This window comes from Schistocerca nitens, chromosome 7, assembly GCF_023898315.1.
Source record: "Schistocerca nitens isolate TAMUIC-IGC-003100 chromosome 7, iqSchNite1.1, whole genome shotgun sequence".
Taxonomy (NCBI): Eukaryota; Metazoa; Arthropoda; class Insecta; order Orthoptera; family Acrididae; genus Schistocerca; species Schistocerca nitens.
Genome location: NC_064620.1, coordinates 521,744,099 through 521,768,647, shown reverse-complemented (window position 1 = coordinate 521,768,647; position 24,549 = coordinate 521,744,099). Strand labels below are relative to the sequence as shown.

The following is a 24,549-nucleotide window of genomic DNA, read 5'->3' as shown; positions in this document are numbered from 1 at the left end:
ACATGTAACTCACATCAACCGATTTCCGTCCCATTCGGATAATTCCATTGTGGTGCGTCCTTTTTAGAGTGAAAAATGTCTGACAAAAAGAAATAAAGCACCCAGAAGGAGAGGAGGAAAGCAAATCAAACTTCGCAGGTTGAGAAAGTATGTGATACTGTGTCAATGATTTCAAAATGAAGTCGAAGTACAAAGAACTTGCCAGTATGAGGTCAATAACCAGTGGCCTGGATGCAAGCACTGGTTCGATTCGGAAGGGTGTCATAAAGCCGTTGTATCCTCTTTGGAGTGCAGCTGTTGTAACTCGTCCTTGATGCCCTTATACTGGGACTGGGATGGAGTTGACATTCGAACTGATCCCACACATGTTTCATTGGACACACTTCTGGGGACCTTGCTGGCCCGGGGAACGTCTGAACATCACACAAGCAGTTCATGGAGATACATGCATGTGTGGAGGAGCATGTTTCTTTCGAAAAATGGCACCACAATACTGATGCATGAGCAGTAACACAGGACGACGCAGGATGTCCGCGATGTACAATTGTACCGTCAGAGTTTCTTCAATGTCTAACTGCCATGACCTGAGTTATAATTATCCGGTTCTGTAACCGGATAATTATAACTCAGGTCATGGCAGTTAGACATTGAAGAAACTCTGACGGTACAATTGTACATCGCGGACATCCTGCGTCGTCCTGTGTTACTGCTCATGCATCAGTATTGTGGTGCCATTTTTCGAAAGAAACATGCTCCTGTGAATTAGTTTACGAGTATAGAATCATACGACATAAATGGCTGTGTCTTTTGATTGCAATGAGGAGATAGTATCTGACACAAATTTAGAGTTAATATCTCAACCCGTTTCTGAAGAAAGAGGAGGAGAAGGGGGGGGGGGGGGTATTAACAGATAGACAGACAGACTGACAACAAATGGAAAAAATTGTGATATACTTACAACTTAACAATTTTCGGGTTTTTTAATTAACTTTCCCTGTGAAACTTTGCTTCTTGACAAATTTCATAATTCTAAGTCTACTGGAAGTACCCTAGAGGTTTTGATGAGCTAATTTGTGAGTACCAAAATATTTGAGATAATTTCATGATTCTATGTACCTTATAGATTTTGATGACTTAGAAACTTAAATCTCGTACAACGCCAAGGGACAGTAGACTTCATTATTTGATAGAAATTTCATCTTGAAACCTCTAGCCATTCCTGCGAAACAAGGGCCTTAGTAGACATACAGACAGATGTTTTTACCAGTTTAGTAGAATGGAACCCAAAAAACCTTAAAAATTAGGATTTCATAATACAGTGACCATGCTGTCTAAAGATTTTCACTCTTACCTTGCTACATAGAGGGCTTCAACGGAAGTCGAGAACACCTTGATGATCCAGCTGGCCAACAGCGGAGTTATCGCGACATATCCGAGCATTTTGCGGCCGATGTGTGCACTGACCGCCGAGAACACGGGAACGAACACGAGCGTGGTCACGATTATGAGCGACGCCAGCCAGGATGCCTCGTCCACCGTCAACGGCCGGTCTCTGAGGTCGCCCTCCGCAGACAGCAGCTGCGGCAGCGCCATCGCCGGCCACCCCATGGACGAGCCCAGGGCGAACGTGTTCAGGTTCACTGCGCATGCGCAACAGTGTGTCGAGAGTGGCAGACGTCTTTCGCTGCTGCACCACTTACTAACTGACCTGTTTAACACTAATAAGGGACGTCTTTGACCTAGAACGCGAGGAACCATTCTTAGACTAACGCTCGACCATGTAAAACACAGTGGTCTGTGTTATTTCCATGCAAAACTCCGCACTTGTCCGCTAGCTCCATCAGCTGATGGCATGCTGTAGCTGCACTAACAATTTCTCGAGTTGCGTGAATGGCATAGCTGTCTCTTGGAGTGTTCGGATACGAGTTACTATGTAAACTGTGTGTAATGATATCAAGAGATTTAGTCCGATGAGTGTGGTCCAAATATTGGGGGCAAAGTTGCGGCGTGCTGAATATGAAAATGAAATCAGGGTCGAAGATAAGAAGTTCGCGGATGTATTATACTACATAATAACTCAGAAATGGGATGACACAGAAATACGTGACGTTAAGGTGGATCGATAAACTGAATTTGAAGGACAAGAAGAACCTGAACCTGAAGGTGACTGTTCAAGCAATACACGACGTTCATCCATAGAGCAACTGAAACAATCCAGTCAAACCGAGTACGAACTCTCTCCTGTCAAACAGTCGAGGCCCAGTGTATTAGAAGATACTGATGACAGCGTACTAGAAGACACTTATGAAGATCATTACAATAGTGGCTTTAGTTCCTAGAGCAAACTAATGAAGCGCTGTAGGTGCATTAAAAGTAAATTAAATTGTAGATTAATTCTAAATTATGTATGTAGCAAAAGGCGAACAGGAGCTCGTTTCAAAGGTAACAGACGGTCGCAATTACAAACTATGAAAGACCATGTAATAATGCAATTTGATAGGTGGTGGTGGTGGTGGTGGTAAGATCCTATGGGACCAAACTGTTGAGGTCATCGGTCCTAGGCTTACACACTACATACTCTAACTTAAAACTAAGGACAAAACAAATACACACACACACACACACACACACACACACACACACACACACACACACATTACCGACGGGGAGAGCCGCGCGAACCGTGGCAAGGCGCCTCATACAACGCAGCTACCCAGCGCGGTACAATTTGATAGACCAAGGTCATCTAGATCTAAGTTCACCGTTGGCATCTGCAAATGTGGACACTAGAAAGCTTCTAAAATTGTTGGACTGGACAATTTCAAAGCTTCGATTTCTCTTATCGACAATGTTAAGACAATGTTAAGACATGTGGTATTACATCCAGGCATATTGCTACATTTGTCACAAGTAAGAAGGCTACAATAACGTCAGAAGGCACAAAAGCTTGTAAAAGAAGTGAACACCTTTATCAGAGAGCAGGGTGTGGAAAGAAAATGTTTGGAAGAGTGACCAGAATAATTTCCAGTGTGAAATGTCTTCCTCATAGACACTGTCTCACAGAGGAGAGAAAACTACAGCTAGGGTTTTGCAGTCTGTACGTAGCTCTACCCACAGCTACACAACCGATGTAGTTTTATCAGTGACACAGGTACACAACCGATGGGACTTTTATCAGTGACACGTGTATACAACCGATGTGGATTTATCACTGACAGGCAGACTAGCAAATAAGTTATACGTCTGTTTTCAAATGGCACAAGGTACTTTCGGCCGAAATATTTCAAAGAAACTCGAAACAGCTGTCCACGAAACATTCATGTGCACGCAAGCAAAAGTAGAAAAATGACTAAAGAACTTCAAACTTTTTCTAACTCCAGTCCATGGCGAACATGTAACAAGTGAAAAGAGCCTATTGCTGTGTGATTCCTGGTCAGGTAATACAGATCGTACACTTGCAGATGCAAGTTTTCGACGCTAAGAAGTTATGCTGAAGATACTGCCACCGATTACAACAAAATATTTCCAATCCCTTGATGTCTACTTCTTTCGGCAATATAAGCTCAATGAAGGATTGCTGATTTCGTAAGACTACAGTGTGACAAACCACAAGTGAGGATACATGGTCGTGATTTAATCATCAGAGTTCATTATGCGATTTACAATTAATTTTCTGCAGCAAAGTATACGTCTATGTTGCAGTATGATTGGTGAAAGGCATGTTATGACACTGATATACCCATCTCATCATTTGAAAATTTAATTAGTCTGGCTTTTGATATTGGACTGCTAGAGTGCGAAGGCGACTCTAAAGTTAAAAACGTGGCTATAGTGACCTGTGCACACTGTTCTCTTCCTCTTTGTTTTACACACTTCATCGAAATCTGTAGCTCTATAAGGAAGAATATAAGCACTATCAGACCTGTGCGACAAGTGTGTTTTACGCTATTATAATTACTTTAAGCAAAGGGTTTTTTGCACTGTTGATTGGAAATGTGATGATACACTGACGTCACTCAATTACTTGTAATTCCCTCCTATGATATTGATATCATGTTACTTTTTAAATGTCACTTATGGCCCAATGCTAACTTTTTACATGGAAGTGACACACACCACTATTTTTGTTTCTGATCGAGTGTTATTCCGAGCGTTCGAGGTCAAAGTTGTCCCTTGTTGGAATGTTTAACGCTTCTCCTCGCCTGTGGTACACACGCTGGTGAGCCAGTACATTATCCCCACTGCCCACCGCGACATGAAATGCCACATGTTGGTGTTGCAGGAGCGTGACACGACGAGGAAAGAGCGTAAGTGGAGCTGAGGCGAATGTCGAATCATTCTAATCTTTTTCTTTTCCGCTTTCCTTACCCTGCCCATCAAATCCCTCCCTTATATTTTCACTTTTCTCTTATTACTCTCCCTCGCACCGCCTCCTCCACCCCTACCCCTCCAATCACTGGTTTCTTTCCACCGTTATCTCCCTCGCCCTTCTCCCCCCTTTTGTTTCCACATCTAATTTTTTCCCATTTTAATTATGTACACAACTGCTTTACAGTACACTTTTACGTTATAGTATACAATGCGTATATGGCAAACATTCGTAGGTTGTTTCACAGACGAGCCAGTCAGTAATGTGATCGCCACCTATGTTCGATGTCAACGTGCAAGTGGAATCACTATTAATAGAGGGTATGTAAAGCGTGATTTGGTGGTGGTGGTGGTGGGGGGGGGGGATGCGGAAACCGTGCAGTCGTTTCATTGTCGTAATGCGGAAACGGAGTGGTTTATCTGACGCTAAAAAAAAAAAAAAAAAAAAAATGATCACTGGCTTTCGGGCCAAGGGTGGAAGAATTCCCGAAATGGCTATATTAGGAAACTATTTGCGGTCCAGGGTTACATCACCAATTACAGTTAAATTCTCTGCAAGTACACCAAGTCCTTTCATCCAGACATGTATTTTTTCATCATTACTAACTTTACGACAGGAGCGGGTATACAATGTAAAAGGCATATTACTATATACATAGCTAGGTCTAAATTGGGTCTTGGCATCTATTCCTCAGTGCCAGGTCTTGTAAGCGATGACATATTACTATATTCATAACTAGGTCTAGATTGGTTCTTACAAGGGAACCTCGCCATCGCACCCCCTCAGATTTAGTTATAAATTGACACAGTGGATAGGCCTTGAAAAACTGAACACAGATCAATCGAGAAAACAGGAAGAAGTTGTGTGGAACTATGAAAAAATAAGCAAAATATACAAACTGAGTAGTCCATGTGCAAGATAGGCAACATAAAGGAGAATATTAGCCGATGAGCGCCATGGTCTCGTGGTTGGAGTGAGCAACTGCGGAACGAAAGGTCCTTGGTTCGAGTCCTCCCTCGAATAAAATTTTACTTTCTTTATTTTCGCAAAGTTACGATCTGTCCGTTCATTCATTGACGTCTCTGTTCACTGTAATAAGTTTAGTGTCTGTGTTTTGCGACCGCACCGCAAAACCGTGCGATTAGTAGACGAAAGGACGTTCCTCTCCAATAGGAACCGAAAACATTTGATCGCAAAGTCATAGGTCAACCGATTCCTCCACAGGAAAACACGTCTGATATATTCTTTACGACACTGGTGACGGCATGTGCGTCACATGACAGGAATATGTTGTCGACCCACCTAACTTGCACACTTGGCGAATGGGTAAAAAGATTCTTCTACCTTGCCCGATTTAGGTTTTCTTGTGGATGTGATAATCACTCCAAAAAAAGTGATGAAAACATAAGAGTTTGTCACATAAACTGCATCAAATGAATGCAACAGTTTCAGAGTCGCACAGTTTTCCCTGTGCTCTGTCAAAACATATGTTTTTTACGTTTTCAAATGTTTCCGTGCGTAGACCGTCAAATTCTGTATATGTCCAAGCAAATCTGAACATGTCCTGGAATTTTGGAGAGCGAAGTTGATTATGTGTGAGTGCCTGAACTTTGATAATTATCTGAAAATAAAAAATTAAAATTTTCACCCGAGAGAAGATTTGAACCAAGGACCTGTCGTTCCACAGCTGCTCACGCTAACCACGGGACCACGGCGCTCGTAAGCCAACGCTCTCCTTGATGTTGCCTACCTTTCGCATGGACTACTCAGTTTGTATATTTTGCTTATTTTTTTCATAGTTCCACACAACTTCTTCCTGTTTTCTCGATTGATCTGTGTTCAGTTTTTCAAGGCCTATCCCCGTGCCAACTTATAACTAAATCTGAGGGGGGTGCGATGGGGAGGTTCCCTTGTTAGCATCTATCCCACAATGCCAGGTCTTGTAAGCGATGACGTCTCGGTCAGCAAATGATTCCAATCCAGGTAGAGAGGCATTCTCACATCGGACAATAGCGAGAGTAAACCATTCATTTCCAGTACTCCCTGTGGCTATGTCAAGACTGAAATTAACTCGAAATCCACGGAAAAAAATCGGTCCATTCAATATGACACTTCGTGCAGTTCCATTTGTGCCGAGTTTATTCTGCAGGCTTATTATGTGTTTGTAGACAGGCATGCGATGAGTTAATTTCAGCGGCTAAATCATGCGCTCAGTATAAAAGCGGCCAACGCAGACCAGCGGAATCATTCCGCTGTGAGCTATATCTGCAACAGCATTGAAGCACTGTGGCTCGTCGACGTGTGTATCGTCAACGTCGTCATCGCTTTACATGGAAAAATGGGGCTATACAAAACTGGGGCTGAGGCAACTGTAGCGCATCACTGGCCATAGATGACAGGGGCGAACGACGATTGTGGAGATGGCTACGGGCGAATACGCGTGCAACTGACTGGCCAGATGGACCGAGGGGCTACCAGTAATATATCCTCAATGATAGTTTTGCGAACGTCGCTGCGTATCGGCCTCCGCAGCAGGTGCCTGGTGCAAGCACACTCGGTGACTGCTGTTCGTCCGCGATGATGGCTGGAATTTGCACGACAGTACTGCAACTGGACTTCGCTTTCCGGCGACAGAGATGAATCACGCTTTGTGCTCCATCGGACTGATGGGCGTGCGTGTACGGCCCTGGAACAATAGTCGGAAGTGCCCAGGCCGGAGGAGGGAGCCTTTTGGCCTGGTGAATATCTTCGTAGCACTCCCTTAGTAACCTCGTCCTTCTGGGAGACACAACGGATCAAAACGATTATTCATCTACCCTTCTTGACCATGTCCACCCCTACATGCAGTTTTGTTTCTCCTCGGCACCATGACACCTACCATCTGAACAATGCAACGTGTCAAACAACTGGCAGTGTACGTGATTTGCTTACCGTATTCTCCTGTTCACCAGACTCCCGGGATTGAAACCCAATCGAGAATATATGGGACCTCCTTGATCGGGCTGTACGCGTGTAATATTTCTAGCTTTTTCAGCCATCATATTAGGCTCCAGGAAGCTATTCCCAGGGCAGTGGAGATGCAAGAAGCATAGAGATGACGCAATGTGGGGTGAGGTACCGGTGACAGATGTTAGATTCCCGTGAGAAAGACCGCCTGCATGATGCTGCTACTCTGTGATTGGCTGCTGTGTTTGGCGGTACGGCGCCAAAACGTTAAACGTTACTTGCTATTATTAATTAAACCTGTCATCCAAATTACTTCATTTTTTTTCAAATAAACAACTCTCAACAGCCAGCTATCAATCAGTCATTTCAAAATTATTAAAATCAAAGTATTACTGAAACAAAAGACTGAGGATATTACTGCCGATGCACTTCGGTGGCGTTCGGGTCACGCCTTGCTGGCTTGGCGCGCGAAATGTCTCGGGCAGTCCGGCTCTCCAGTTCTGACCGTTCCAGTAGACAGACATGTTGTCTGCTATAGCAGTATTTGTTTCATGCAGTTTTATTTACTACAGTTCCATTTACTACAGTTCCGAAAATGGCTCTGAGCACTATGGGACTCAACTGCTGTGGTCATAAGTCCCCTAGAACTTAGAACTACTTAAACCTAACTAACCTAAGGACAGCACACAACACCCAGCCATCACGAGGCAGAGAAAATCCCTGACCCCGCCGGGAATCGAACCCGGGAGCCCGGGCGTGGGAAGCGAGAACGCTACCGCACGACCACGAGATGCGGGCTACTACAGTTCCGACAGTCGCTAGGTACAGACATGTTGTCTGTAATAGTAGTATTTGATTCATGTAATTTTATTCTCCAATACTGACGGTTCCAGTAGACAGACATGTTGTCTGTGGCAGGGTGTATTTCGTGTTATTTTAGCCAGATATAATGACTGTGGAAAGATATGGTCAATACGTTGTGATCAAGAATAGTTTCTCGTGTCTATATCAATAAAAACGCGAGTGGCATCCCAAATGATTTATAGTTTATTCGTAGCAGCAGTTCCTTGCGAAGTTAATTTCAGCTTCAAGAAAAAGAATCCACGACGTGCTGTTTTCTGCGCTGGGCACATCATCATCATGAAGGCAGCAGGTTAGTGAAGTCTACACGAACTCATGTATTCCACACAGGGCAGTGGAAACAACTAGGCACCTCACGTGTACTGCATGCACAGTACAAATGTGCTCAGTGACACGTCATCTGCATCAATGCAGAGGAGGTAAAGAAGGATGAAAGTATTAACACTATCTCACTTTTATTCCTTTTTTTCTTGCCGTACGCGCCATGTATCCTCAACCGAGAAACCTAGCGCAATAAGGATAATGCTGATACATGGTGAACCAACGCTCTGGTGGGTGGTTTGCGGATTTAAATCACCTCGGGGTATGACCCTGCAGTGCATTTGACCTGCGGTCGTCGCCCGGTGGCGCTGGCAGCGGTGCACATACGCAGAGGTGTGTTTGTGAATTTCAGATTACGGTGCAGCGAGTAAGTGTGCAGACGTTTTCAGACGTGCTGATGGTGACTGTGCGTTGAAGATGGATCAAAGAACACGTATTGATGACGTTATGAGGGGTAGAATACTAAGGCGACTGGAGGCTGGTCAAACACAGCAGGTCGTAGCACGGACCCTCCGTGTGTCACAAAGAGTGATCTGAAGATTATGGCAACGATTCCAGCAGACAGAATACGTGTCCAGGCGCTACAGTACGGGGCGTCTACAGTGTGCAACACCACAAGAAGACCGATATCTCACCATCAGTGCCCGCAGGCGGCTACGGAGTACTGCAGATAGCCTTCCTCGGGACCTTGCCCGCATCTCGTGGTCGTGCGGTAGCGTTCTCGCTTCCCACGCCCGGGTTCCCGGGTTCGATTCCCGGCGGGGTCAGGTATTTTCTCTGCCTCGTGATGGCTGGGAGTTGTGTGATGTCCTTAGGTTAGTTAGGTTTAAGTAGTTCTAAGTTCTAGGGGACTGATGACCATAGATGTTAAGTCCCATAGTGCTCAGAGCCATTTGAACCATTTTTTTCGGGACCTTACCGCAGCCACTGGAACAGTTGTCTCCAGACACACAGTCTAAAGACGACTGCACTGACATGGTTTATTCGCCCGGATACCTGCAAGGTGCATTTCACTGACCTCTGGTCACAGGAAAGCCCGTAAAGCCTGGTGTCAAGAACATGGTCATTGCAACAGTCGTCCCAGGTAATGTTCACGGACGAGTCCAGGTATAGTCTGAACAGTGATTCTCGCCGGGTTTTCGTCTGGCGTAAACCAGGAACCAGACACCAACCCCTTAATGGTCTTGAAAGAGACCTGTATGGAGTTCGTGGTTTGATGGTGTGGAGTGGGATTATGATTCGTACACGTAGACCCTTGCATGTCTTTGACAGAGGAACTGTAACAGGTCAGGTGTATCGGCACGTCATTTTGCACCAGTATGTCCGCCTTTTCAGAAGTGCAGTGGACGAGTACCTTGAAACAGAAGGTATCAGGCGAATGAAGTGGCCTGCCTGTTCTCGAGACCTAAACCCCATCGAGCACGTCTGGGATGCTCTCGGTCGACGAATCGCTGCACGTCTTCGAACTGCTAGTACACTGCAGGAGCTCCGACAGGCACTGGTGCAAGAATGGGAGGCTATACCCCAGCAGCTGCTCGACCACCTGATCAAGAGTATGCCAACCCGTTGTGCGGCCTGTGCACGTGTGCATGGTGATCATATCCAATATTGGTGTCGGGGTACATGCGCAGGAAACAGTGGCGTTTTGTAGCACATGCGTTTCGGCACGGTTTTCTCACCTTATCACCATTACCGTGGACTTACAGATTAGTGTCGTGTGTGTTCCCTATGTGCCTATGTAATTGCGCCAGTTTTGTGTAGTGCCGCGTTGTGTGGCACCACATTCTGCAATTATCCTTAATTTATGAGCGTGAGTGTAGTCAAAGCACGGGAGTCGGCATGGCCCACATCCCTATCGGTACGTTCCAGAACCTCACTGGCGCTCTGCCTGCAAGTTCGCGCTGCAAGAGGTGGTTATTCAGACTTTAAAGATGTGATCATATTAATGTGACTGGACCGTGTAGTACGATTGATCTGTGATCTATACAATTTGACACGTGGTTACGTAATGTTGCTTTCACAACTGATTTACGTTGCACTAATGTATGATTATATTTCCTATTCAGTACAGAATCTGATGCCTAACAGGTCCTTACTAGATTTGATAATTATCTTGGTATCAGACCATTTCTTCAAATTTATGCAACTTTGGTCTGTTCTCTACATTCAAAAATGGTTCAAATGGCTCTGAGCACTATGGGACTTAACTGCTGTGGTCATCAGTCCCCTAGAACGTAGAACTACTTAAACCTACCTAACCTAAGGACATCACACACATCCATGCCCGAGGCAGGATTCGAACCTGCGACCGTAGCGGTCGCGCGGTTCCAGACTGAAGCGCCTAGAAGCGCTCGGCCACCCTGGCCGGCTGTTCTCTACATTACTTCCCTAGATTCAGCCATAGAGTACGTCACATAAATTACACCCTGCTATGCGATGTACGTCTTTGGCGTTCATTAAATTAGTAATTTCGACAGTGTGGCTTCGATAATGGTGCCCTCAGCCGTTTTTGATGATCATTTTATGACACAGTTATGCAATGTACGACAGACATTTTTGTTCTATTTTTGCCAGTCACTTCGTGAACATGTTTTCATTTATATACCGCTACATCTGCATCATATAACAAAGTTTAACATATTTCTACGATGTCCTCGTTTATGGATGTCTGATCATGCTTAACATGTAACACAATTTCAATACTTTCTTCAATTAAAAAAAAATTATAAATTTATTTGGTTTACATGATACTAGCATAAAGTTACCTAATATCTGCTACTAGTTCTTTTCATGGATTCTGTACGTTTATATCTTTTCAGCGTGGTACTTCAAAGTGGGCAAAGGCCGAAATCGTGATTGTACAACAGAACAAACATTTTATATAGTCAAATGGTGCAACTCTCATCTAAAAATTCTAGTTGTGACTAACTAGGCCTACCAGAAAATGTGTGGTGCAAGACTGCTTAATTTCAACTACTAAATCGTTTAATACGTCGTCGTCATGAAAAGAGAGCGTGGGTGATCACGTGAACGACGTTTCGCGTCTCGCTTTGCCTGCTCACAGAGCATCCGTGCAAGGAAGTGTTGCCTTTCCTAACCTCCGATTGGCTAAAGGTCGAGAACGAGACTCCAGAATAGCTCGACAATGTCATAGCCATTTCCCCTACTTTTTATTCCGTTTCCTTGGTGGAATGTGAGTAGGACAACTGTTATTCGTACCCTTCTACCTCTACACCTACACACACATACTCCGCAAGCCACTTTACAGTGCCTGGCGAATGGTACCCTCTACCGCTGCTATTCGTTTCCTTTCCTGTTCCACTCGCACATAGAACGAGGGGAAAACGACTATCTGTCTGTCTTCGTAAGAGCCGTAATTTCTCGTATCTTATCTTCGTGGTCCTTACACGAAATGTATGTTGGCAGCATTAGGATCGTTCTGCACTTCAACTTCAACTTCTCTGAATTTTCTCAGTGGTGTTCTTCGAAAAGAACGTCGCGTTCCCTCCAGGGATTCAAATTTGAGTTCCCGAAAAGTCTCAGTAACACTTGCTTGTTGTTCGAACTCACCTATGATCTGGCCGCCTCTGAACTGCTTCGATGCCTTCCTTTAATCTTACCTGGTGCGTGTCCCAAGCACTAGAACTGTACTCAAGAATAGGTCACGCCATATCCCATATGCTGTCTCCTTTACGGATGAACCACACTTTCCCAAAATTCTTCCAATAAACCGAAGTCGATCATTCGGATCATTCCATTTCGCATTGCTTTGTAATGTTACGCCGAGTTACTCAGCTGACGTGACTGTATCAAGCAGAACACTAATTATACTTTATTGGGACATTATGGGTTTGTTTTTCCTACTCATCTGCATTAACATACATTTAGAGCTAGCTGCCATTGAAGAGACGAACTAGAAATATTGTCTATGTCATCTTGTAATCTCCTACAGTCACTTACGGACGACACCTTCCCATATACCACAGAATCATCAGCAAACAGCCGCAGACTGTAGCCCACACTATCCACCTGATCGTTTATATACATAAAAATAATAACAGTCGTATCACACTTCTCTGGGGCACTTCTGACGATACTGGGTTCTATTACTTAAGAAGTCTTCGAGCCATTCACATACACTCCTGGAAATGGAAAAAAGAACACATTGACACCGGTGTGTCAGACCCACCATACTTGCTCCGGACACTGCGAGAGGGCTGTACAAGCAATGATCACACGCACGGCACAGCGGACACACCAGGAACCGCGGTGTTGGCCGTCGAATGACGCTAGCTGCGCAGCATTTGTGCACCGCCGCCGTCAGTGTCAGCCAGTTTGCCGTGGCATACGGAGCTCCATCGCAGTCTTTAACACTGGTAGCATGCCGCGACAGCGTGGACGTGAACCGTATGTGCAGTTGACGGACTTTGAGCGAGGGCGTATAGTGGGCATGCGGGAGGCCGGGTGGACGTACCGCCGAATTGCTCAACTCGTGGGGCGTGAGGTCTCCACAGTAAATCGATGTTGTCGCCAGTGGTCGGCGGAAGGTGCACGTGCCCGTCGACCTGGGACCGGACCGCAGCGACGCACGGATGCACGCCAAGACCGTAGGATCCTACGCAGTGCCGTAGGGGGCCGCACCGCCACTTCCCAGCAAATTAGGGACACTGTTGCTCCTGGGGTATCGGCGAGGACCATTCGCAACCGTCTCCATGAAGCTGGGCTACGGTCCCGCACACCGTTAGGCCGTCTTCCGCTCACGCCCCAACATCGTGCAGCCCACCTCCAGTGGTGTCGCGACAGGCGTGAATGGAGGGACGAATGGTGACGTGTCGTCTTCAGCGATGAGAGTCGCTTCTGCCTTGGTGCCAATGATGGTCGTATGCGTGTTTGGCGCCGTGCAGGTGAGCGCCACAATCAGGACTGCATACGACCGAGGCACACAGGGCCAACACCCGGCATCATGGTGTGGGGAGCGATCTCCTACACTGGCCGTACACCACTGGTGATCGTGGAGGGGACACTGAATAGTGCACGGTACATCCAAACCGTCATCGAACCCATCGTTCTACCATTCCTAGACCGGCAAGGGAACTTGCTGTTCCAACAGGACAATGCACGTCCGCATGTATCCCGTGCCACCCAACGTGCTCTAGAAGGTGTAAGTCAACTACCCTGGCCAGCAAGATCTCCGGATCTGTCCCCCATTGAGCATGTTTGGGACTGGATGAAGCGTCGTCTCACGCGGTCTGCACGTCCAGCACGAACGCTGGTCCAACTGAGGCGCCAGGTGGAAATGGCATGGCAAGCCGTTCCACAGGACTACATCCAGCATCTCTACGATCGTCTCCATGGGAGAATAGCAGCCTGCATTGCTGCGAAAGGTGGATATACACTGTACTAGTGCCGACATTGTGCATGCTCTGTTGCCTGTGTCTATGTGCCTGTGGTTCTGTCAGTGTGATCCTGTGATGTATCTGACCCCAGGAATGTGTCAATAAAGTTTCCCCTTCCTGGGACAATGAATTCACGGTGTTCTTATTTCAATTTCCAGGAGTGTATATTCATTCACATATATTCATCAACATATATTATTTCTTACGCTTGTTCCTTCGTTAACACCATGGAATAAGGTACCGTGTGTACTGCTTTACAAAAAACCAAATATATGGAATCTACTTGCTTCCTTCATCCATAGTTCGCTGTATATAATATGAAAAAAGCGCAGGCTGAGTTTCGCTGCATATAAAATGAGTGTAGGGCAAGCTGAGTTTGTTGCGTGCGATGCTTTCTAAAACCGTGCTCATTCGTAGACATAAGATTTTCAGTCTCTAGGAAATTTATTATATTTGACATCAAAATATATTCTAGAATTCTGCAGAAAACTGATGTTCAGAATATTGGTCCGTAATTTTTACGGACCTATTCTTTTTCCCCTCTTATATACGGGAGTCACCTGTGATTTTTCCCGTCGCTAGGGACTTGCGCTGTTCGAGAGATCCGCAATAAATGCAAGCTAAGTAAGCGACCAATGCCGTAGCGTACTCTTTGTAAAACCGAATTGATATTCCATCCGGATCTGGCGAGTTATTAGCTTTCAATTCTCTCAGTTGTTTCACTACGCTAGGGATACTTGCTATTGTGTATTCCATAAGGCTCAGTGTGCGTTGGTCAAACGAGAGTACGTTTTCACTAGTTTCCTGCGTAAACTATTTCTTAAACGCAGAATTTAAAACTTCTGCTTTGGCTGATATCCACATTTGTCTCCAAACTGGTCAACGAGTCGCCGGATGGAGGCCTTAGAGCTGGATAGCGATATTACATAGAACCAGAATTGTTTCGGGATGTTTTTCAGAAAATCATTAAGTGGTTCTCTGCAAATGGGCTCTCATTAAACTTTGACAAAACACAGTATATACAGTTCCACACAGTAAATGGAATGACACCATTAATAAATATAGACTTCGATCAGAAATCGGTAGCTAAGGTAGAATATTCAAAATTTCTAGGTGTATGCATTGATGAGGGGTTGAACTGGAAAAGAACACACTGAGAATCTGCTGAAACGTTCGAGTTCAGCTACTTATGCTATTAGGGTCACTTCAAATTTGGCGATATACATCTGAGTAAATTAGCTTATCACGCCTATTTTCATTCTCTGGTTTCGTATGGCATCATATTCTGGGGTACCTCATCATTGAGTAAAAGAGTGTTCATTGCACAAAAGCTTGTAATCAGAATAATTGCTGGAGCTCATCCAAGATCATCCTGCAGACACTTATTTAAAGAGCTAGAAATCTTGACTCTAGCCTCACAATATATATATTCGCTCATGAAATTTGTTATTAACAATCCGAGCGAATCCAAAACTAACAGCAGTGTACATGGCTACAACACTAGGAGAAAGGATGATCTTCATTACTCAAGGTTAAATCTAACTTTGGCTCAGAAGGGGGTATATTATGCTGCCACAAAAGTCTTTGGTCACTTACGTAATAGCATCAAAAGTCTGACAGATAGCCATATAGCATTTAAAAGGAAATTAAAATGATTTCTTAATGGCAACTCCTCCTACTCATTAGATGAATTTTTGGATGTAGTAAGTGGGTAATTTCCCCAACCCCGACAAAAAAAATATTAAGTGTCATGTAATATTTTGTGTAATGTAATATCTTATATAGACACATTTATTAACCTGACATGTTCCACATCATTACGAAGTGTCGTACTCAAGATCTATGGAACAAGTGCTAATCTAATCTAATCTGTAAAACTTTTTGCTACGCTATGGCGGTGGCAGTTGTATGCTTCGCGGATGGATCTTTCTACAGACGCACGAATCTTTACTAACCTTTGCCTGCCGTTATTTGCTCGTTCTCTTTTTTACCGAAAGTGCCACAGTCTTTGCTTCCCCACCGTTTTCCGAATTTCGGTGCTAAACCACATTGGGTGTTTTCAATCCTTAGTCCACTTACTAGGCAAATTCTCGACCAGAGCACGATTTACACTCGGTGTAAACTTTGTCCAGGTACATACCTGTCCAGAGCACGATTTACAGTCTGTTTAAACTTTGTCCATAATCCGTCCATGTACATCCTACTGGAGCTATGTGACTGTAATGCATTGTCTAAGTAAATTGTTAACAACTGCCTATCTGATCTTTCTAGCAGAAGATCTCACCTAGTTTCAGTGACTGATATTTTAACTTCGTTAAGCACAGTCGCTATGATGACATGTTCACTAATCGCCACACTGTACTGCGCCATCGATAAAGTCCGTCCTGTTTGTAGCTGCAAGGTCTGAGACATTTACAATGCGCGTGGGCTGCAGAACTAGCTGCTCAAGACAGGTTTCAGAACACGTATTTAAGAAGTACTCCGTAAGACTTAACATAAGAACAAATTTCTATAATTTTACTAACTTGAACATTACATTTACTTGTAATTCTATACCCTTCAGACCAATGTGATGTACATAGCTGAGTGTAGATCCGATTGTAACAGTTCCGCCCGTTCGCTTTCTACCCGTTCTACTCTTATATGGAGCGTGAGAAGAATGATTCCATTGACACCTCGTTGCGCACCGTTCTTCTTTTCGCGATATCTATGGTACAGAATGGCTCAAGGGGAGCGCTACATCTATATGATTAGTCTGCAATTCAAACTTAAGTGCCTGGCAGAGAGTTGTTCGAAATACCTTCAGACTATTTCTGTATCATTCCACGTTTTAACAGCGCGTGGGAAAATTAAGCACTTGAATCTTTGTGTAAGAGCTCATCTCTCCGTTAATTTCACTATGACGATAGTTTCCTCCTATCTAGATTAAAGACAGTAAAATATTTTCACATACCGAAACAGCTGGTAATTGAAATTTCGTGAAAAGATCTCAAAGATCTCGCCACAACGAAAAACGTTTTTGTTTTAATGATTGCCGCCCCGCCTCGCGTATCATATCTGTGACACTCTCTGTCCCTAATTTCACGATAATACAAAACGAGCTCTCCTTCTTTGAACTTTTTCGATATCCTCCGTCGATCGTATCTGGTAAGGTTCCCATTCAGCACAGCCGTACTCCAGCAGAGGACAGGCAAGCATAGTGCTGGCAGTCTCTGTAGTAGCGGATCTGATGCATCTTCTAAGTGTTCTGCCAATAGAACACAGTCTTTGAATAGCTTTCCCCATAAAATTTTCTGTATGATCGTTCCAGTTAAGATTGTTCATAATTATAATTCCTAGGTATTTACTTGAATTGACAGACTTTAAATTTGGAAGACGTGTCGTGTAACCGAAATTTGACGTACTCATGTTTTCGTACTCATGTGGAGGACCTCACACTTTTCCTTATTCAGAGACTATTGGCACTTTTAACACCATACAGATATTCTGTCTAAATCAACTTGCGATTGGTTTTGATCTTCTTATGACTTCACTATAAATAAATGACAGCATCATCTGCAAACAGTCTAACAGGGCTGTTCAGATTGTCTCCTGAGTCGTAAATATATATATTAGGACCAGCAGAGAACGTATGACATTTCCATGGGGAATACCGGATATGACTTGTAATTCATTCAATGCTTTTTCGTGGCTTTTCTGACAGGGAATAACGAATGTAGTCGCACGGCTAAAGCGATACTCCATAGGCATGCAGTTTCATGAGAAGTGTAGTTCCCCCTGTTTCCGAATGCCTTTTTACGTTTACTAGAACTCGGCAGATAACAGAAGTAATTCACTATCTTAAGCAGCGCTGCAGAATAGAATGGCAGTGAGGAGAAAACTGGTTCTGACGAAGGTTCCGGTGATGAATGGACCATATGGCCTGGCAGTGAATCACGGGAATGAGGAGTAGTACAGAAGCCCTGAGAGCCAGTCTTGCTTGGCGGTCAGTATGTAGGGGCCCTCAAGAGTTCTGACGTAAAACTGAGAGAGATCTTGATTAAATATTAGTTATTCAAGTCCAGTTTTGACTTAGCGAGTACTAGGAGGAGACTACGGGTCATCTGGGATTCAATACCATAGAATCGCTATGTAGTAAAGCAATTAACTCAGTTGACAAGTAAATATTGTTATTTTATCGAAGATGTACGAAGAACTACGAAGCTTTACGATGTAACCAAGATATTTCGGCCTTGCGCTAGGATGTACTCGGAGTCTCTTTTTTTATGTGTAGTTGGTCGTACCATGCTCTCGAAATTTTGTGAAAATCTCTCGGGTTTCCAGTAGGTCGGCAACATTCAAATGCCGTTACGTTTCGATGGGAGTCATACTCTTCATCTTCTGGGGATATGTCAAGATCGGTGGATACTGTGACATTTATAGTAGAGTGGACTGTCGCCCCCCCCCCCCCCTCCAACTAGCTACCCGCAGCGGCCTTGGCGGCGGGGGGGGGGGGGGCGGTGATGAGGCTGCAGTGGTAGGGGTAGTGGGTGCTCCGGCTCAGTTAGCGTCTCTTTGTGGCCTAGGAATGGGCTAAACTGCGATTTTCCCATATCAGTGATTTCTGTGAATGCTACTTTTCGATAACTACGATTCCTAACTGCTATTTGTTGCAGTTAAGAATCACTATTAACGAACTCCTTACTTGTATCCTTCCGCATACCATCAACGCTATTTCTGCGATTTTTGCTGCTTCTGCGATTTATCACGGTACATGTTGCACTGTCATTAGTCATAAGTAAGAAGTGAACTGCTTCAATGCAATCCAGAAACACCTTATCGCTTGTATATACGAATATTTGTCAGCACCTAAGGTTAACGTTTCAGTAGCCCAACTGACAAAAAGTTAAATGAAATGGTATTATTAATTTTTCCAACGATTCTTCCTCAGTCGTTACATGATACCCTTGCACACAGAGAAAATTTCATTTCAACAGACAGTAGCAAGTATGTTTTACTTATGTTGTTCCTTTGGCTTAAATTTTGTATTCGTGGAACAAGTGTGAAATTATTGGTATTGTGACGCTGAGACTCATGACACAAATTACCACACAGTCCCGTAAGAGTTCATGTTTAGAATACGGAACCTAAATACGTCGTTACGTCCACAGGTGTGTGAACCACATTTTCACTCACTCGATATAGCGATAATTCAGAATATCATTGACAACAGAACTGGAGAAGTTGCCACAACGTCTTTACACCGTCTTCGTCAGACGTAAGGTTAGAACTAAGTTTGTGTATGAACGTAGTGACATCACTTATGCAGAGTGTGAAAGTTCCCATCATTCAACTGCCTTCATTACCGCATACATTAGCAGTTGTATAAGATGAATTATGTTACCAGTAATTAGGTTAGTAGAAATATAAAAATTTAATAACACTAGTGATTTTCAAGACACAGATTCCATTTCGATTACTGGCTACTCTATGTACCCATTGACATCTAGAAGAGATAACAGTGAAGGTTGAAGACGACTTTTGAACTCGCAGCTTAAAATAGCTATAGGTGATAACATAAATGTGTAAACTGAGTATTGATGCTGTGTGTTACTGCAGTCATTATGTCATCTGAAAGGGATGTCACTCTGCAGTCATTATGTCATCTGAAAGGGATGTCACTGTGAGTGAATAAGGAAAATTCCATTCTCACCTTGTTTAAACCATCCCATACCCCAAAATTTTCTGCCATGTAGTTAGTGATAAGGACTTGCTAGAGAGTGATACTGATATATTGATTCGTCCATCCCTCTAGCCTTGAAATGTTGGTTGTGACGTGGCTGACCTGTAGGCTGTCTCAAGGTCTAGGTTAGGTTGGAAGGTTGCGTGTTTTAAGGCTGATGATGTGCAAGTGAAAAGTACTTAAAGTACTGAACTTACTGTTTAAAGTTGACATTGAGAATAGTATTAATACAGTATTAATACAGGCAAAAGTTTAAGTGCATATTGTACTATCGAAAAAATATTTGTCTCGTGAATAAAGTTGTTAAACATTTGGTAAAAGTTACATAGTACACACCAGGTGGCATTTTTAGTAGTTTATGTACGATGTAGTTGGGTAATACTTATCAAAATACGCATTGGAACCGTGTCCATTATCTAGTATGTTTTCGGAAATTATTCTGCAATTTTAGCTTTTATGATGAAAAGTGTATTTAAATGTGTCACGAAAATTCCAGGCGACGCTATCGGTATATGTATTAGCACCATCTTTATTCGGCAGTCACATTCGTTGGCTGCACTAATTTTCAACCGAGTATAAAATTCTTCTCAGATCGGATTTGCTTCTTGGTTCATTTCTTCGACCTTAAGTATGTAATACATACATACCGTGAGACTCAAGGATCACAGAACGAAGTACAGTATGGACATAGGTTAACACCGGCGTTGAATGTTAACTGTGCGTTTTAGTCGCTTCTTGCGACATCTACTTGCGACTTGTCACTGAAATCGCAGCTAGACTCGGTAGCATGACACAAAGTTCACAGAAAGAAGTACGAAACTCGGCCAAGAGGTGGCACACGGCTCTGAATGTTAAATACTACTTGCGACTCCTAGTTGTGACTGAAATCGCAGTCAGATTCTGCAAAGTTGTTATTGTTAAATCTGTGACTTCTCAGTCACTATGATTTGTGACACATACGCGATTTCTTGCTCTCGTGGCCATTTCTGCCACGTCTTGCGAACTGGACTGTGCTTATCACGATCTCGTCGTATTACCACAAACGTCGGACTTCATGCCGCACTTAATTGGTATCCTTCGCTTCTGTTGATAAGACTGTCGTGAAGTCGCAATTCGCTGGATTCCTTTATGAGGATGTCGCAGTAGCTGGTTGCTCGGCAACGCAGCGTGGTGTTCTGGAAATTGAACGTGAACTCGCAATTCAGTGGATTCCTTTATGAGGTGAAGACATACCCAGTTAACGCCTCACGCCACTTACACCGTTTTCTATGGAGTCACGGCTAAACTGAGAAACTTTTATATTGGTTTAACAAAATGGCTCTGAGCACATGGGACTCAACTGCTGTGGTCATAAGTCCCCTAGAACTTAGAACTACTTAAACCTAACTAACCTAAGGACAGCACACAACACCCAGCCATCACGAGGCAGAGAAAATCCCTGACCCCGCCGGGAATCGAACCCGGGAACCCGGGCGTGGGAAGCGAGAACGCTACCGCACGACCACGAGATGCGGGCTTTGGTTTAACACAGCGAGGAGATTTTGAACGTGGCATCCCTCGTGTGGGGAAACTTTTTGAAAACCTGTGTCGAGGATACTGGGTGCACATAGAAGATTCTTCACATGGCATCCCTATGCTGGGGATGAACCTGAAAAAAAAAGTTCTGTCGAAAAATCTGTGTTAAGGGTAGAAGATGTAATTTGAAACCAAGTGCATCAGAAAGAGGCAAGAAGTGACCTGCGAATTGAGTATGACTGAAAACACACGATCGTTCCTTGGGTGAAATATAATGAACGATCACCAAGAAGACATAGCGAGGAAGAGGAAAGAAGGCAGCAGTTGCATAAGTGGCGAGGCTGCTATCGCAGGGAGCATGTGGAATTCAGTTGGTCACAACAGCAGCAGCATGGGGTGCGCTGAGACGCACACACGGGGTCCGCGAGACGGGTAATTTAAGGAAAGTGGAAGCTCAGAAAGTGACTCAGGTGCCAAATGCTGCAAGCTTTTCTGAGTAAAATGGATAGAGATATAGTGAGGGATAGGATAAAAATTCTTAGTAGTAAAATTGACAAGTTAGAAACGTATGTCAGAGATGTTAACAGTAATATAGAAGAATAAAGGAGGCTAGCACAGAAAAATTGTTTGAATCTAGTAGGAATATTCATATTACGTGGGGGCCCATTCATGGAAATTGGGGAAGGCTCACTGAAAAAGTGAAAATGTCGTCGGGAACACGAAACAGTCGTAGGGTGATAATTATGAAAAAATAGTAACCGTTGATGAAATAATAGAAGAATTCGATAAGAATACTAACAGTTGGTGCCCACAGAAGAAATAACAGAAACTTGCGCTAGTGATAATTACTGTAAAATGGACAATACTGCCAAAGAACATGAAAACATAGAAGAAAATGTCGATGAGAAGGATGCAGCTATGAACCCTCGGCAAGCTGTTAATGAGGAGACTGAAGAATGTAAAAGAGCAGTCTCTGATGTAAACAGTTAGTTGCATATGAACAGGTTCAATCACTATTAAATGCTATAGGAAATTCTGATGTAAAATTGGACGCAAATAATAACTCAGTCACCGATGAGCAAATCCAAGCCACACCGTCAATTAAAGTAGATTCCGTTAAGAACGTTGTTCAAGTAATACAAAGGAGGTGGTTGCGAAAGTTGCTGGTATTCAATACGAGATCAGTTATTTTATTGTCATAGGCACTGAACTTTCTGCTCAAAAGGCGAAAATCAAATTAAATTCAAATCGAGAAGTACAGCTAAAGTAAATAATAAAGGTGGAGAGTGAAGGGCACTATTGGAAAGTCAATATTTTCCTCAAATTTGTTACTGTAAAAAAAAAAAAAAAAAGGCAATACCATATCAGGATCCACGGAAAGAAAACTGGGAATGTTTTGAAGGCTTTGTGTCAGATTGGTTTGCCAGGAAAAGTAACGAAAGATAACGGTTTGAAGGGTGAGAGATGGAAATCACAGGGAAAAGGGAAAGAATACAGTAACAAAGTGAGCAATCCCACAAACGAGAATGGAAGATACAGCAATTGATTTCCGGGGAAAGTGAGTATGTGAGAAATGAAAGCATTTAAGTTCTCTTGTGGGTAAATAAAATAATGTTTTACATTTGTTTGACATTGATCAAGTTTGGGGGGTAATCTGAAAGTTATATTATTTTCGAAGAACCAAGTTAGCCAAGATCGCTAGCAATTGGTTTTACTACTATGACTGGTTTCGACAGATCTGCGCTATCATCAGCGGATCTTGTAACATTATTAATTGTACATGCTTGTTACAATGTATGCTGGGACATCGCACAACATGTTGCATGTTTTAATTGTGTGTTATTTTATTTGTGACATCCTGGTGTTGCCTGTCACGTTTTATTTGACACAATACCACTATGTGACTTTCAGTGGTGTAACAAGGGCGTACAACTAACAGTGTTAAAAGATCCGGTGATGACAGTATAGATCTGTCGAAATCGGTCATAGTAATAAAAAGAATTGCTAGCGATCTTGGCTGACTTGATTCTTGAAGAATAATAAAATAATGATTGTGACGAATAAAATATCGATAATAGTTTACATTTGCATGATAAGAGACAATTCTGACAGAGAGAACCTTCGTGGGAGTTCAGTGTTTCACAGAGACAGACGATGTAATAATACCTTCAAAGAAAATATGGACAGAAGGAAAGAGGCATCGAACGAGAATAAATGGAGTTATTAATTTAGTGCAAGGGTTGAAATTGGTAGAATTGAAACAGCAGAGATCATTGGGATCGGTAGCAAGTTATGTGTCATTATAAAAAGGGGATGATATTAGCAATACCAGTGCAGAGATATGAGGTAGCAGATGCTTTAGAATCAAGTAGCAAATGTAAGTAAAAATGAAGTATAAAGAAAAAGTCGTGAGAATCATTGACATGGTGGTGCCGGAAGGATGCATCTGATTTGTTGTGGGAAACGGACTGTTCGTACATCACGCTGACGTAGTGAATTTTTGGAAGGGCAGCATGGCTGTTAAGATAAATGATACGGAGAGTAAGATGAAGTTTGCAAATATTAAATATCCTTGCAAAGAAGAGCTAAATAGGTGCTATGTGACAATGACGAATGAATGTTTTCAAAATAAATCGAGTGAGGATGAAATTACCTCACAGAGAGAAAAGAATAGTGAGAACGTACTTGAAATAAGGGTATTAAACAATGGAATAAAAGTTAACAAAAATGTAATTAAAATGAGTAATAAACTTGTAAAAGAAGGAGTAAGGAATTTGATTCTGAAGTACCTGAATGTGTTTCAGCTGTTAAGCAAGTGATGAAGAGTGTACAATATTATTGACAAAAGAAAAGTAATTTACAAATCTGTAAAAAGAGGGTTAAAGGACTTCCTATCGAAACAATAGAATGTATTTTCGAAATGTACAAGATCAATGAAAAATGACGAGAAATCATTCAGTATTAAGGCAGGGATACAGAAATTTTATAAAATTTTTGAAGCATATCGTGAATTCCAGCCGGTAAAATGCCTATAGAATGGTGCTGATGTTAAAAAGGTACCGCAGTAATGAACAGAAAGCCGTTTGGCTATGGCTAGCATGAATACCAGTAGCGAAAGAAGAATAAATGAAGGATGTCAAGGAACCAAGCATTACGTAGAGTTAAATGTGTATAGTAGAATGAGATGTTGTTGGTAATAAGTAACACGTTTTAAGAAATCGTGCCCAATATGTTTCAACAAATGGAACTTCCTGGCAGATAAAAAGTGCGTGCCGAACTGAGACTCAAACTCGGGAACTTTGCTTGTCGTGGTCGAATGTTCTACCAACAGAGCTAGCTAAAACGACAACTACTTTCCAAAGAACTTACCTGTGAAACTCAAAGGTTCCGAGCTCGAGTTTTCATCTGCCAAGAAGTTT

The 24,549-nt window shown here is 43.1% G+C and overlaps 1 protein-coding gene across 1 annotated transcript in view; it reads right to left on the bottom strand.

Annotated features, from left to right (window-relative positions):
- The window catches only part of LOC126195728 (facilitated trehalose transporter Tret1-like), a 150,387-nt gene that overhangs the window by 53,584 nt on the left and 72,254 nt on the right, over window positions 1-24,549 (bottom strand). The window contains exon 3 of the mRNA XM_049934357.1: window positions 1,352-1,640. Within this exon, the coding sequence (XP_049790314.1) occupies window positions 1,352-1,640 (289 nt within the window). The remainder of the gene's footprint in view (window positions 1-1,351; window positions 1,641-24,549) is intronic.